The 16,793-nt window shown below is 41.2% G+C and overlaps 1 protein-coding gene across 4 annotated transcripts in view; it reads left to right on the plus strand.

Annotated features, from left to right (window-relative positions):
* The window catches only part of PDE7B (phosphodiesterase 7B), a 311,875-nt gene that overhangs the window by 170,970 nt on the left and 124,112 nt on the right, over positions 1-16,793 (plus strand). The window contains exon 1 of one of the 4 annotated variants that reach the window (XM_015543909.2): positions 1,977-2,516. The exons of the other annotated variants lie outside the window; for them this stretch is intronic. Coding sequence (XP_015399395.2) covers positions 2,279-2,516 — 238 coding nt within the window. The 5' untranslated portion in view covers positions 1,977-2,278. Of the gene's footprint in view, positions 1-1,976; positions 2,517-16,793 lie in introns of those variants that run through there. 4 annotated transcript variants of the gene reach the window in all.

Consider the following 16,793-nt stretch of genomic DNA (forward strand, 5'->3'; position numbering starts at 1 on the left):
GTCCCTTTACCTCTTAACAAAGAGGGAAGTTAGGGGCTTCTGGGTGGCTGAGTCATTTGAGCATCTGACTCTTGATTTCAGCTCAGGTCATGATCTCACAGTTCGTGAGTTCGAGCCCTGAGTCTGGCTCTGCACTGTGTCAGCATGGAGCCTGCTTGGAATTCTCTCTCCCTCTCTTTCTGTCCCTACCCCACTCATGTGCTCGCTCTCGCTCTCTCTCTCTCTCTCTCTCTCTGTCTCAAAATAAATAAATAAACTTTATTTTTTAGAAAAAGGCTCATCTTTCTCATAAGTGGAACACTGATTTTTCCCAAATTGGGCTAAGTGAATATGTAGTTGTTATAGGAAGAGCTGTCTGATTAATATTTCAATAATGAAATTCACAAGCAGCTGTGTCTTCAATGTCTTTTATTGTTATTTTATACCCTCAAAGATGTTGATGCTTCCTCACCTAGTAGGAAAGAAAGTAGGTTTACCAGTGTATTTTTCCATCCAGAAAAAGAGAAAAGCCATTTAACTCAGTGTGGAAAACTAAACTTATTAACCCTAGATTTAGAGGAATAATAACAACAACAAAATTACAGTAGCCTTTGCTGGTTTCACATTGTAAAAAATGACGTGAGGGCAATGAAAATAAAACACACCTTACAACGGTCTTTTTCCTTTCCCCGAAGTCTCCTCTTCTCTCCCCCGAAGAAACATCAAATGACTGTGTGATAAACATGCCCCGCAAGGAATGTAGAAAGGAGCAACAGATTGTACATCAGCAAAACAAAATGCCAAGCAAAATAAAGCCCTTTGCAATGGCAGAGATGTGAAGAGGAGAAAAAGATGGGCTTGTTGCGATGGCCTCCAAGAAAACAGGAGCTAGCCACGTGAATGTTCAACTTCAAATTGTTCCTACAAACCCAATTTGCTGACAAAAGTGCCCAACACAATACCACCCCACTTTCATTTATGTCTGGGGCTTTTCACATAAGCTACAGGGGGCACCCCCTTCTGTTGTGTGGTTCTGACTTGCAGGGCTGGCTTCTCCACCTGAGCCGTGGGACCCGGCTTGCGCCTGGCCCAGGACTGTCCTCAGCTGAACCCCTCACAGGTGGGGGCACAGCAGTTAGCGACCCAAATATCAAGTCCACAGCGCTCTGTCTCTGGAAAGTGGATCTTCAACACTCTCTCCTTTCTTTCCAGTGCCTCGTACGCCACCCCCACCGCCCCCCCCCCATGAATAGCCTTTAAAATGATTACAGTTTTCTTTGCAAGGGGGTTTTAACAAGCCCAGGGTACCTATCCAGACTACGCAACCCCACTGCACGATCGCGTGAGGATCTTGGTGCTTCCCTAATTCACTTCTTTCAGAGTTAGCTTTGGGATGTGATTCAATGTCATTTCCCTTCCAGCTGAAGGGCGGCTGAGGTTACGAAGGGATTTGACCAATAGGCCAAAACCCAGTTAGGTTTGCTGAGAACCCAGTGACAGCGAGGGGGAGGGGTGTGGGGGAAGGGAGTGTGTGAACTGTGGGGTGAGGATCCATCCCAGAGCCTTCAGCCTAACCCCATCCCAGTGCAGACGCGGTGGACAGACAAGGTGGCCCCCCGCCAGACCTTCCAGAGAGCAGCAGCTGCAAATCGGTTCTGCCAGTGCTCAACTTCCCGTTTTCCGAGAGCTCCTTGGGACTTGCGGGGCTAGAGCCAGGGAAGCTTCTAGGCTTCCTGCAAGGAAGGGGGGGGGGGGCGCACTCTTCACCTGACACCTTCAGATAACCGACCGGCCTCTGGAGGAGCCCTCGGAGAAGCTGGCAAAGGGGGAGCCCCGCTTCTTGGCCTGGAGACAAGCCACTTGACAAACTTTGACAAGCACCAGAGGAGAACGGGGAACAAATGAATCGGAAGAGGACAGGCAAACGCTAGAGCCTCGATGGCTTTCCCCCCAGCAGCCGTCCCAGCGGCGGCCTGGGATTAATTAAGCGCGGTGCCGCCAGTGCCCGGGAGAGCTGGGTGGGGGGAAAGTGCGCTCGTCTCCAAGGAGCGAGCGCGGTGGCACTTCTCACCGGCGAGAAACCTGGGCAAGTGAGTCGCCGCGTCGTCAGTGTTTGCGAGCGCCTGAGCGACAGGGAGGCTGTGCCAGGCTGGAGGAGGCTTGCCTTTCCGGAGCTGGAGGAGATTTCCCGGGGCTTCGCCTTCCCCTGCCTGGGAAGACTCTCCCGTCTGGCGGCGGCGGCGGCCGCGGCGGCCCCGGCAGCAGCGGCCCCAGCTGCTCCGCGGGGGGACGGGGCAGAATGCCTGTCCTCGAGCGCTACTTCCACTCGGCAGAGCTGGGCAGGAGGTGGACGGCCCCGGAAGGCGTGCTGCCCTCCTCCGCGGGCGGCCGGCCGGGGTGCCAGCAGGGGCCGCTGCCCTGGGACTTGCCCGAGATGCTCAGGATGGTAAAGCTGGTCTGGAAATCCAAAAGTGAGCTGCAGGCGACCAAGCAGAGAGGCGTTCTGGAGAACGAAGATGCTCTCCACAGCTTCGCAGGTAAATGGTGAGGTGCGAGAGGTAACAGGGCCAAGTCCGATTGCTTTGGGTCCCTGCCGTGCAGAGCCCGAGCCAGAAAGACGGGAGAAGGAAGGAAGACCACTTGCAGCACGGGGTTCGAGGGCTGGGATTAATGAATGTCTGCTCCATCGTAGGAAGGCATCTTTAAAATTAAGAAGGATGTGGTAGGAGGAGCATTAACAGACTGGGGATCCAGTAACCTGGGCTCTGGGCTCCGCTCACACTTGCTTGCCCCGCGGCTTAAACAAGCGAAATTTCCTGAACTTCAGTCCCCCCAAAAGAAGGTGGAGGTGGAATTAGATGTTCTTTACTGGCGATCCTGCCCCTGCAATTCCTTATTGGCAAGTCAGAATTCTCTCCCAGACGATATTCTTCCTGGGCTGCTTTTTGTAACGCTTTTTATAAAGTAAAATACGTTTCCCGATCTTTAACTATGGAGCTACGGCATGTATCGTGTTCCCAAGACTGAGTGGTCTGGAAGCTTTGCATGTCCTGGGAAAGTTGGCAAACTTCCTTGCCTCGATTTCCCCTTTGGAGGTGACAATCAATAATACAGATTCCCCCATTGATACCAGGAAAAATCAACTCCCTCACAAATGTGGAAATGATGACTCATAGGGACTTTGTCATGTTATAAGAATGTGCTGTGTTTAGGACAGTTGTGGAGAACCTTTCTGACAGCCGGCACCACAACCACCAGGACAGCTAGGATCCCTGCGAAGGATCCCAAGAGGCTCTGATAAAACCATAAACTAAGAAACGTAACTGGTCGCAGGGTGCTCTCTTCCTTTGGGGAATGTGTTGGTAGCTATTTGGAAAGTGGTGGTTCACTTTAGAAGAACAAATACGAGCGTGTGTTTATGCATTTGAAGTCTTGGCTAGCCCTATGCAACGGAATCCTGACATACCATTGGTGGTGAGAAGTAGGAGCCTAGACGGGAAAGACCAAAAATTACCTCTCTTCCTACACGGAAAGGGACTAAGAAGTCAAAATGCAGCTGATCTGATTTTTAACAATTTATGTAGAAACTTTTTTAAGTTGCCTAATGATCTAAAAAGAATATCATTACAAAATAATGTTCTGGACCAAAAAAAAAAAAAAAAAAAAAGACTTGAAAGGAAGGGGAAAAATAGTGTTGGTCTCTAGTAAACATGAGTACTTAGGGATGAGAAGAAAACCAGTGAGACTGAGGTTTATGTGGCAAATTGGAGATGAATGCCCAGGGAAACGGGTCTTGGTCAGAAGAAATGAGGTAATGCCAAAGCCATCCGTATTTCATGGGAGTCGTACAAGACAGATGGAAAAACCCACCTGGACAGACACCTTCACTGTGACACTTCAACTGTTACCACTCTTGGTTTGTTTCAGTAAATTAAGTGATTAAAATTCATATTTCAAATTGCGCTTTTGATAAAGTTACCTAATACAACAGCCGTTAGCACGTGTTGGGGATAGGTTTATGTTGTTATTTTTACTATAGGTGAGTGGGGGGGTTAATTCTTGAAAAAAGCAGTACTGCAGACAGAAAATAGAACTTCTGTGACTCTCACTTAAAAGGAACATTTTTCAGGACGTTGCAAAGCTGACTAGAGGAGTCTTAATTTATCCCTGGACCACTGCCTCACTCGCAGTGGAATCTCTCAGCAGCCACTTTGGCTCCCGGACAGGCTGTTCCCTGGTCTGCTGTCCCCTTTGTCCTGTTTGCAGGATACCTTCTCCAAGGAGGTCTGCCTCTTCTTCTTCTTCCCTCCATGCCCTGGCATTCTCAAGGAGATGAGGGGCTCTCCCTTCCTGTCATGGGCATGAGAACTTGTCATCCACGTATGCAGCCTGAGCCATGTGGTGCGGCCCCAAAGACAAGTTGCTTCACTTTCCAAATTGTCTCCTACTTCCTCCCGTCCTGTCCCTGATGCTGAAGCTCCTCCCTGAATCAGGTGTTCTGTGCCATTCCACCCAGAACAGCGTGACAGTGAGGGTCTCAGGAACGCTTAAAGAATAGTTCCAAAAATCTGGCGCGTTTCCATTTTTAGAAAGACAGGGTTTAGGCTGTATTCAGTTAGTGTACTGGTTTTATGGTAGAAAGCTTGTCAAAAAAACACCAAGACGTATAATGATCTCTCTCTCTCACTATCTCTCTCTCTCTCAACCTCGCTCTCTCTCTCTCATCTGACCCTTGCCTCAGAACTCTCACACAATTCATAGTTTGACAGTGCTAACAACTTCCTGTTCCTCAAAATGCGTCAAGTGGTGCCCTATCTCTGAGCTTTGCCTAGTGCTTGGAATGTCTTTCTTTGACTTAGCCAACTAAAAATGCTTTAATTCAGGGGCGCCTGCGTGGCTCAGTCGGTTAAGCATCTGACTCTTGATCTTACAGTTTGTGGGATCCAACCCCATATCAGGCTCCGAGCTGACACAGAACCTGCTTGAGATTCTCTCTCTCTCTCTCTCTCTCTCTCTCTCTTGCTCACTCTCAAAATAAATAAATAAATAAATAAAATTTTTAAAAAATAAAAATAAAAATAAATAAAACAGGGCACCAGGGTGGCTCAGTTGGTTAAGCATCCGATTTCAGCTCAGGTCATGATCTCACAGTTCGTGGGGTTGAGCCCCACATTGGGCTCTGTGCTGACAGCTCAGAGCCTGGAACTGCTTTGGATTCTGTGTCTCCTTCTCCCTCTGCCCCTCCCCCGCTCATGCTCTGTCCCTCTCTCAACAATAAATGTTTTAAAAAAGATTAAAAAAAAATTTTAGTAAAATAAAAAATAAATAAATAAATAAATAAATAAATAAGTTTTAATTCAAACCACAAAGTCCACTTCAAGCATCCCTTTCTTTGTAAGGGCTTTCCTGCTCTCCACCCCCATGCCCGGGCATCTTCCCCCACAGTGGTTTGTTTCCTCCTCTCTGCTATCTGTACCTGTATAGATGTTACATTTGTATCACACAATATATTTGCCATGCTATAACCACACACAAGAAAACTGAAAGCTAAAACATTCTATGTATATTTTCACTGCTTGTGGTAACTGATACATAGGTTTACATGTTTTAAAAAACATGAAATTGCAGAAGTTCCAAATAGAACCAAAGTCTTCAAGACTTTAGAGGTGGATATCACTGTTTTTTAGTAAGTTGAATGTAACCTTAAAGTCTCCAGCTCTTCTTTTCTTTAGGGAGGTGCATCCTTATTTTCGTTCATACATCTCACACAAGACTGGGACTTGGTTTCTCACAAGTATAATGGAAAAGTGTTCTGAGATTTTGCTTAGGTAATAAAGGCAGACAGCAAAAGAATTTGTGGGAAAATAAATGCATAAATATGTATTCATGAGAGGCTTTAAGATGAGCTTCACTAAATTGTGAGTGATGGACGACAGACTGGAACAGTGTCCCCTGAAGGGAGCAAGGACGTGCGAGAGAGGAGGTTACATGTATGAACATCTTCCTTCCAGCTTCAGATGGGCGTTGGCTGGAGACTAACAGTGACTGTCGTAGCGATAGGCTGGAGGAGGGAATGGGGGATGACAGGAAGAAGTGGGGCTCGTCATCTTCACATGTTGTGCATCTGGGCTTTGGTGGAGGCACTGTTTGCTCTGGAGAGAGCTCTGGAAGTGATCAGCATGCCCAAAGTTGGAGCACCAACTCAGTTCATTGGATCATATCCAACTGTTTAATTTGCTTAATACTCACATTGTTTTCCCTTTATGAAACAAAGGATGGTCTAATTATCTAGTTAATCCAAAGAGGTGGAGAGTGGATTAGAGACTAGATAACTTGTCTGGGGTCACATACTGACCCTGTGTTAGAACCAGAACAGGATCTCCATCACCCAGCTGTAGTCCACAAAACTGACACAAGTCAGGCACACGCTAGGTTATTTAAAGTTAACTAAGACGTTGTTTTATTGATTATATGTAGAGGTACAAACATAGGAACTCATGATATAATACAAATCTTGGTCAAACCAGAAAAATTATATTACCATGCAAAATAAGGCAGACAATTGTGCCTTTACATTTTTCTACTATTTTGAGGGCTTTAGTTTTAGATCCAAGCTTCAAGTGCTGGGAAGGCCCAGGGGAAGATTCCCCATCTATCATCAAAAAAAAAAAGTAAGCTTTAAAGCATGGTGGTGGTAGCATGCCCAGGAGGGGGTTCTGGGGAAGGAGAAGAAGGGCAGGAAATAAATAGGCAGTTTCTCAAATGCAGTAAGTGCAAATATTAGTCTAATTGTGATTCTCAGCAGCAACCTAAAGCTAGACATCTCCTAACAGAGCTTGTTCTCAGTTGAATAAATAATTTTATTTTGGAATTCAACCAAATAACTACAAATTCTATAGCCACAGAACTTACCTTTCTTTTGGTGTCTCTGGTCTAAATTTTACATTATTTACTTATTTATTAAGCTTGTTCTCATTTCAATAGCCTTTGGTATCAGAAAAATATAAAAATACCTAACTCCTTAAAAAAAATATGTATATATATTTTCCCCATGCCATTGTAACTTTCCAAGCCTTTCCAGGAGAATAAAATATCAGAAATTTGCTTTATACTTTGCTCTAAAAATTAAACCACCTTAGAGGAAAAAAATCTCCAAAAGAATTCTTTGATTCCAGAACTCTACAATTCAAATTGACATTCAAAGTACTATTTTAAAGTACCTCAAGTATCAAGCATAATATAAATATATTGAAGATTGAACATTATTATGATTATAAGTCAAGGAGCATTTATTGAATGTTTAATGTATGCCAGGGACTGTGCTAAGCTCCAGGGACTCAGGGAAGAATCAAATCCTTATCAAGAGAAGAACAATTATAAATTGGTGAACGGGAGTTCTATCTACAGCATCTATGTGAAAACAAGCATTCATTGGTTTAAACCTTTCTGTCAACTCCAAGTATTGGCAATAAAAGTGGTGAAATTCAAAATCATTTGTTAAAATTCAAACACATTTTCAATCACTCATCAGTATTAATGATCTCATTCAAAGCAGGACAAATTGCTTTGATCAAAGAATCAATGAGTCTTAATAGTAGATAACGTGACATTAATTCATACCATTTTTCTAAAACAACGACTTGTGCATTAGTTTGCACTCAATCTGTAGCTAAACTGGGTAATAATCGTTGACACTTGAATCTGGTTTTTTTTTTTATTTATTTATTTTAGAGAAAGAGTGTGTGAGTGGGAGGGAGAGGAGTAGAGGGAGAGAAAGAGAATCTCAAGTAGGCTCCACGCTAAGTGCAGAGCCCAGTGTAGGGCTCCATTCCACGACCCTGGGAACATGACCTGAGCCAAAATCAAGAGTTGAATGCTTGGCCGACTGAGCCACCCAGGCACCCCTAATCTGTTCTTAAATCAGAATGCAAAATTGAGCAAAAACTGGAAGACAGCGTCTTACTTTCACTAAATCTTGTCCTTCACATGACTTCCTTATTTTTATAAATGACATGACCTCTGCAGAAACCCTTTTTCAAAACTGTTCTAACTGCCCAGTTCCAGTTGGTTCTAAGTCCATAATACAAATTAGTAGTACCAGACTATTGGTGCAGTGCTGAGATTTTCAAATTTTTAAGTCTTACCTCTCTCACTCAAACTGTGTGAACCTGGGCAAATTATTTCACCTCTCTGTGCCTCAGTTGCCTCTTCTATAAAAAGGGAATACTGACAGCACCTTCACAAAAGGTGAAGACTAAATGAGATAATACCAAAAAAAAAAAAAAAAAAAAAGCCCAGAAAAGAGCCTAAGCTCTACTACATTCTCAGTAGATGTTAACTGTTATAATTATTGGTATTGCTATTTTCTCAACAATACCTCATGCTCATCACCTGCTTTCTATTTAGTTCCATGGCCCTTGGCCAAACTTCATGTTTTGTTTATCCTCTTGCAGTAGCTCCTAACTCTAGTACTCTCTCTACCCTTCTTTTTTTTTTTATGTTTTATTTATTTTTGAGAGAGGGGGAGAGAGAAAACGTGAGTGGGGAACGGCTTTGCTTTGAGATCAGACTGTGATCAGATCAGACAGCCCATTGCGGGACTCAAACTCATGAACTGCAAGGTCATGACCTGAGCCAAAGTTGGACGCTTAACTGACTGAGGCACCAACATGCCGTTCTCTACCCCTCTTCTTTCTACTGTGTGATTTAGACCAGTAACATCAAAAGAAAAATCAGAATATGTCTTGCCCTTCTTCAGAATCCTTCAGTGATACTCTATTGTCTGCAGAGAAAATCCAAATACTTTTATCCTGCATTTAAAGCTCTCCACAGTCTGGAACTAGCTCACTTTTCCCATCTTATTTGTCATTATTGCCCCATAAGCACTTGCATTCGACCCAGACAGGACAAGCATGCCATAGCTACATCCTGGCTTTCTGTCCATTGTTGACTTCCCTCCATGCCCCCAACTTTTGCCATTCCTTAAGACCCCACTCATATACCATTCCCTGCACAAAGCCTTCCTGAGGTTACCGAAGGAGTGTGTGTCTTTCTCTTTTGAAGTCTCACCGAACTTTCTCTGTATTTCTTTCACAAACAAATCACTTTGTCATAATTAATGTACATTTTCTTCCTTCCCTCCTGGCTTCTCAGCTTTTTGACAATCTGAAGAACATTCTATTTTCTTTGTGTTCTTCCTAACATCTTTCACACATTAGCCACTCAATACACTTTGATAAGTAAAAAAAAGGAAATTATCAGAAGGAACAAAATAGCTTACAATTTGCCATTAAATGCATGAATGAACATTTTTTTCTAGGCAAAGATTACTCAAATATGAATTTAGTTATTCCTTTTAATGGAATCATTTTTAAGTTTATATTCTGGTAGAGGATCAGGATTAATCATTATAGCTTTTAAAATAAAAGAAAAGAATACATGACAGTGGATTCCCCAACTATTAAAAAGCTATAAACTATGTACAAAACTAATATGAGACAGTTCTATATTCATATAGGGAAGTTGAAATGCACTGATAATTATAAAATTTTAGAGCAAATGCATATAAATTGTGAATGCTTTTATATACTTTAAAAATAATTACTCTGTTCAGGCATTTTGGAACATTTTATATCAACTAAAGTTTGAAAAGTTGCTTTTTTTACAGATAACAGTCTGTATATTCCTCAACGTAATTTCAAAAATAGAATGCGGAAGGTGTGTGTTTACCCAGTCCTACAAATGAGCTTTTGAGGGGTTGGAGCTGAATGGAGGATGTTATTCCCACGTCCTCTGCTCTTTGCCTGGAAACAGTTTCTTTTTTCCTTTTCTTTCTTTCTTCCTTTCTTTCTTTCTTTCTTTCTTCTTTCTTTTTTTTTTTTTAAACAAGTCTGGTTAACTGAACAGCAGAGCATTGACTTTGGCATCTTACTAATTTCTAAAAGGAAAACATTAGAAGCTTTATTGTAAAAAGACCAAAATCTCCAAGTTATTTTTTTCACTCACAGAAACAATGTAAAGAAGAGTGTGGTCTTTTCTACTACCTGATTTTTCTCACTCTTCAATTATCAATACACCTCATAGTATGTGGTAGGTATATATCACCCTATCAAAAAGAGGAGGCAGAACACAAAGTACTTGTGATTTAATACAGTGTCCTAGCCTAGATCTGTATACAGTGTAGACATCATCGTTTCTTTTTCTATTTTTTCCCTGTCTTTCCATAAATTTCTCTTGAGAATTGACTTCAATCTCTAAAACGCTAAAAGACCACCCAAGAGGTGAGCTTTGTATCTTTCCGTTTGTCTTAAATTCCTTGAACTACAACATTATGACAGAGTCTTTCTTCAGAATACTTCTTCTCACCTAAAAAATCTGCTTGGCATGATATGTTATAGATTATAAACCACACCCCTGTCCTGAGCATTTTGTTATTCCCTCAGCTCTCACACACGTGCTGAGGCAAGACTAAAGAAGAGCCTTTAGGTCATGGCCCTTATCATTAGTAACAAGATAAAACTTAAAAGTAGGCCTTGTGTGCAATTGGAAGGCAGAGTCGACAAGACAAAGCAAGGTTTAGTTGTGTGTGGCCTTAAAAGTGAGTCCAAGGGGCCAGGCTGATTACAGAAAAATAAAATCCCTAGAGAGAAAGGGACAAATTTTTCAAAAGAGATTGAGTAGCAGTTGCATGTACTTGATAGTAGAAATCGAAAGGTGGAAAACCAGAAAATTGTAAAATAAAATCAAGGTCAATAGAGAGATCAAACAAAAATAAATGTAAGTAAATGTAATGTAATGAGAAATGTAATAAATGTGCTAAAGTAAATGTAAATCTTTAGTTAAAGCATTCATAAGGAAAATTAAACAACCAAGGGCATTGAGACACATTTAGTGCAATAATTAGAACATCCTCAGATTTTCCTTCCTTCTAGAATTAAAACCAAAGCACAAGACTCTTTTCTTACTTATTTCTGCATCTCTTTTGGATGGCACCCAAATATCTCACACAAATATAGATAACCTTGATGACAACTTCTGGAAACTGAAAGAGATATTTGTTCAGAGGATCTGTGTCAAAAATTCATTGAAAAAAGTTGATAGCTTTTGTTGAAAAAAAAAAAAGTTAGAAAGAGAAGAGAAAGAGACAAGTAAGGAGACAACCGTGGAGTACCAACAAGAAGGAAGTGAAGTGAGATCACTACAAAGAAACTGGATCCAAGTAGAAGTGTAAACAAAAACATATAGAAATGAAAACAGTCACTGTTGAAGACAACTGTAGCAGAGATCTCAAATGTCCACACTGAAATGTGCAGTAAAATACAGCCTGTTTCTCTTCAACTAATCAAATCTTCCTCTTTAGCCCACCTGAATGGGATAAAAAAATTTGTATTTGCTCATTATCATGGTGGAGGTCAATCTTCTCCAGACTAAATTACTTCTTTTGGATAAATATTTCCCCTGCCCCTTGCTTTTCTCCAAGGTGGTTCTGGGTGATCGTGTGCCTTGGGCCCACGCACACCTATCTGAATGTGCCTACTGCACAAAATGCAAAATGCCAGCCTGAGACTGGGGAGCCAAGGCATGTTCATCTGACCACTGGGTTCTGTCTTTGACTCTCTTCCCCATAATTCTCCAGGCTGTCAGGAGTAGATGGCCTTACTTTGTGCCATATTCTCCTTCCCCAGAGAGAGCCTCTAGTGTGGAAGTGGCAAGAAACCATATCTGCCAGCCTTTCAATGACAATGGGATCTAATGAGAGAATGTAGAGAGTCCCTTTATCTTTCCACAAAGACCAGTTTTCAAGTGTATTGTTCTGCTGCAAGCTCACACAAAAACCAACAAACCAAACAACAACAACAAAGGAAAGCAAACACAAAAACCCTTCTCACTCTGAGGGTCGATGATGAATCTTGACTCCCTCTTCAAAAAACACTATCTCCAGCGGCACCTGGGTGGCTCAGCTGGTTGAGCATCTGACTTCAGCTCAGGTCATGATCTAGCAGTTTGTGAGTTCGAGCCCCATGTCAGGCTCTGTGCTGACAGCTCAGAGCCTGGACCATGCTTCAGATTTTGCATCTCCCCCTCTCTCTGCCCCTCCACCACTAGTACTGTGTGACTCGTTCTCAAAAATAAATAAAAAACATTAAACAAACAAAAACAAAAAAACCCACTATCTCCGTTACACACGGATTGAGCTACCATGTGCTGGGCCCGTACTTGAGTATTGCATATTCAATAGTATTTATTTTAGTTACATTCCTATGCACATGCTGGACCCAGTTATTCTACCCTATTACCTCTTTCTCTTTCGGTTAAAATATACACATGCATTTCAGCAACCAATCTCAGGACTTCGACGCTGAAAAGTTCAACTGAATGACTGTAATACATGAAACAGGATGGGAACAAGTGACACCTTTCTAGTTGGTTTCCACATCAAAAGCTGAAGTTTTATGTCTAATACAAATTTGAATTGCAATCATAAACATACAGTGCATTGTATTCTGGTCAGGTCTGATACATTTTCATTGCTTAAATGTGCTCACTGGAAATTTCTAAGAGGTATTCTCCTTTCTCTGCACTCTGGCTCCTAGAGAGAAGGATGGGAGGGATGGGAGATGCCAGGAGAAGTGAGGGTGACGAGGAATAAGGCTGCCAGCGCTGTAACAGGGAAAACAGCACTGTTTTCTTCTAGCTCTGTAACAGGAGTCATTATTACCTTTTCCATGGTAGCTGATATGAAGAACCAGCTACCTCCCTCCCTGTTCTTCTGTCTATAAGTCATTCAAGGTTTATGTACACCTATCTTTTTGCCCTTAGTTTCTCCTTTGAATATTAGTTGAGTTCCACGTTGCTTGTCTTGGTTCAATGTATCATTCTACAGTAGAACAAAAGAAAAGATTTCCTTGTCAGTTAAATAGGTATATAAAATCAAGAACTGTGAACTCATCAGATTCATCAACTCTAAAGCAATTTCTACCCCCTTTAGTCCTAAATGCCCTATTTGATTTGGTGATAAACGCACTGTAGAATGAACTAAAAAATTTTTGTTTTGAAAAAAATTTTTTTGAATGCCTCCAACCTCCAAAAATAATGAGAAACACTCTAGGAGGTCACAGAATAGAAAATGGTGTTTTAATGTCATATCCAAATATTTAGCATCTTCTACTATGCAAGAAGTCACAATTGAATAAGGACTTATTCCTAACTCAGAAGAAATTGAGACCTCTATTTACTGGTTATTTATTCAAGATATTCAGAAAGGGAAATAAATCAAATTTCTATGTTTTTCTTGCAAAGCAATTCGATTGAATAATTACGGTTTGAGTGTCTACTCAGTGCATAGCATTATGTTATGTGCCTGGGACGAAAGCAGAAGAAAAAGAAGTTATGACCTGTTAGATGAGACAGACGTATAAACAACTCACTGATATCAAGGTAGAAAGGCATATGTCTCAAGATACAGTAGGAATAATACTCTGTGGAAACACTGAGGAAGGACAAAGACTGCTTATTCATAGGGAGGTAGTCTGGGGCCGTATTACCAAAGACCTCATCTACCTTTCTAAGGAGTATATCCTCCAGGTACGAGAAGACTTCAAATAATTTTAGTGGGAAGTGACATGATAAAGTTTACATTTTAGAAGGATTGCCCTACCAACAGTGGCTGGTGGAGAGTTAGACTTGAGGTAAAGATACTAATGTATTCCCAACCATCAACTTGGTGTTCATTGGCCATATTTAGTAAATATCAAGAATTTTGAGATGTTGAATACTTTCCCTTTAACTTACAGACCAACTTTCCCAAGTGCTATAGTATTTTACACAGAACTACAAGAAATAATATATAAACCATCCAGTTAAAGCGCTTTGCCACTTGGTACCAACTTGTCCTGAAGGAGGTGTATTTCACGTGTTCTTCCATCCAGACCTCCCATTCCAGCTATGATCCTCACTTCCACAAATTCAAGACCTGACACAACTGATCTTCACAGTTTCACGACAGCCTGTCCCTCCTACTTCGCCAAGTCGTATTTCTTCTGTCTTCAGGTTGCCATGTTTTTTAAGCAATTAGTTCAAGGCTAGGTGCCACAGGATGGATGAGAAAATGTCTAAGAAAAGTGTAATTTTTATATAGTTTATAATGTAGTGAGTTAGATAAAACCACATACTCAAACACAAACTTAGTGTGATAGATACCCCAGAGGACTCCGTGTTAACTCACCCTTCTCTAGAGGGACCCAGGAAGGCATAGTGTGGACATAGCTTACAGCTATGTCTCTAAGATCATTAATATCTCAACAGATATGACAAAATGACCTTCTTGGTGAAGGAATTAACGTGAATGTAAGTACAAAGGCAGAAAAGCATAAGAAACGATTGAGAAATGGAGGTTAATCGAATTAACTTAGTATGATGTTTAAAGTAAAAACTAGTGGGAAACAAAGAATTAATGGGACTGGGTTGCATATGGGCAAGAAACTTTCACTTTTGTAGAACCATTGACAAATTATAAGAGGAAAAATGGAGAAGTCTTTGAATTTTATAAAGGAAAGTGCCTCTAAGTTCATCTAGTTAAACCACTGCAGTTGTTTTGTTTTGTTTTGTTTTGTTTTGTTTTGTTTTGTTTTGTTTTTTGATGAGAAAACTGAGAGCCCCAGAGAGGTTACACACCATACTTGGAGCCAATTCTAGGTCCCTCAATGCCCAGCCATGCTATTGATTCAGCCATGCTGCCTGCCATGGTCAAACTCCAAAAATGCCTCTCTCCATGATAACCTCTCTAAATCTCATTTTCTGTCCTTTTCACTCCAAAGCACTAACATCTCTGTGATTGTGTTATATGTGTGGTATCCATCTTACACAAGCAAGAAGTACGTGTGCACCCATAAATGCATGCGTGTATGTGCACACACATGTTTTTCTTGTTCCCAGACTTGAATTATAAATTGTTCTGGACAAGTCCCAAGCTCTGGTTGTGAATTTCCCATCTAGCGTGCTGCATTGTACTAAAAGGGTAGTTGCCCACCAGAAAAGAATACCAGATGTAAGAATTTAAACAGGATTGTGAGGTTAAAGGAAGTTATATATGAAATAAATAGACATGGTAGCTGCTGGTTGCTATAGCCATTATAAGTGAAATGTTACTGTGATCCTATATAATAGTTATGTTTCTTTCTGCATGGTTGCCTGGAGATACAGTGCAGGAGGGTGGGCCAGACAGGGCCAGTGCATGTGGCCATTGAAAGCGTGGGTCGGTGGTACGTTTGCCCGTGAACCATTGAGGATTAACCCCTCTCAAGCTTTCTTTGCAAACATAGTGTTTAGCTCAGAAAGCACATGGAAGATTTAGCAACATTTAAGCAAGATTTTATAAAGCTCATCTGCAGCCACTGTTATTTTTCCTGATTCTATAAGGTGTTTGTATTCCCAAAAGAAGCGTATAGGCCTTGGTGGCCAGTTTTCCTCCTTTTTGCTCTGAAGCTATCTCCTGTCCTCTCAAAAGCCTTCTTAGCTGCCTGCATTATGCCATTCACAGCCCGCCTGCTTATTACCACCCAAATAAGGTAACAGAAATACAATGGAAGTGGCTTCTTCTTTTTAATGAACAATAGACCTTATTCCATTAAAAATAAGACCCTACTCTGAACCATTACAGAAACATTTTTTGATGTTAGAAACGTCAGTGGCTGCGGGGTGGGAGTGTTGGGGGCAGACAGAGCTTTCTGCTGCTGTTCTTAATTATTTTTACTTCATGCCTCCTCTACCTCTGGGTCTAGCTGAGGCAGAAACGGTGAAATGCCATAAAATAACCCTCTCTCGAAGTATATTTGGCCTGACAGGAAACAGGAAATACCAGAAAAGATCACAAGAAAAGCTGTAATCATAAGATTTCTAGCCTAATTCTTTTGACGTCAGCAGTTTAGATAAGTCAGATAAGCAATCACAAGCATCCGCGAGCTCCGGAGTGCCAATCCAAATACCCGAAGTGCATCTTCAACCCCTTTGAACTTGCACATTGTTGTTTTGCCCCTGCCCTCTTCTCTTCCCCACAAGAAGCATATCCTGAAATTGTGAATTATGAGTTTAGTGTCAACATTAAGGTATTCAAAGGCATTACACAGAACTTCTAAATTGGTCTTATAGCTAATTCAGCTGGCTTCGTGCATCATACACTCTGGATGAAGCTGACTGTTGATAAGGCATGAAAAAAACTGACTCTGGCTTGTTTCAAAAGGAGTTTGCTTCCTAAAGTTTAACTTTTCCAATCTTGACAACTAAGTGATAGCTGTACTTTGTCTTTGATAATATGCTAAAGGACACATTACCATCTCCAAAATATGCTAAAGGATTCAGTAACATCAGCCATCATTATTATCACCTTTCCTTGGCCACCACTACCTCCACTGCCCCCCATAACAAAATACTTATGGGTTGGTTAGATATAAATTGCATGGGGCATATACTCCCCTCTAAGTTTTCATAACTTCAGAAATAGAACTAGAGAATTTAACCGTTAGATAATAAGCAGAGGCACAGGTATAAGCTGTTCAGAGAATGACATGAGAGATTAAATTAAATTACATAACATGGAAATTTAAAGTTAAAAAAAAAACTTTAAGGACAAGAACTTATTAGACATCTACCTATTTCCAAAAAGATTTTTAAGCTTATAAGAAAGTCACAATAAAACATAAGAACACAAAGACATAAAACTATTCTGTCAAGATGAAAGACAAAAACTACATAGTAAAGGAGGAGGAAAGGAGAACAATTACACAAAGTAATTGAGCAAAACTGAGATCTCAACTTCC

The sequence above is a fragment of the Panthera tigris genome, chromosome B2, assembly GCF_018350195.1.
Source record: "Panthera tigris isolate Pti1 chromosome B2, P.tigris_Pti1_mat1.1, whole genome shotgun sequence".
Lineage (NCBI taxonomy): Eukaryota > Metazoa > Chordata > Mammalia > Carnivora > Felidae > Panthera > Panthera tigris.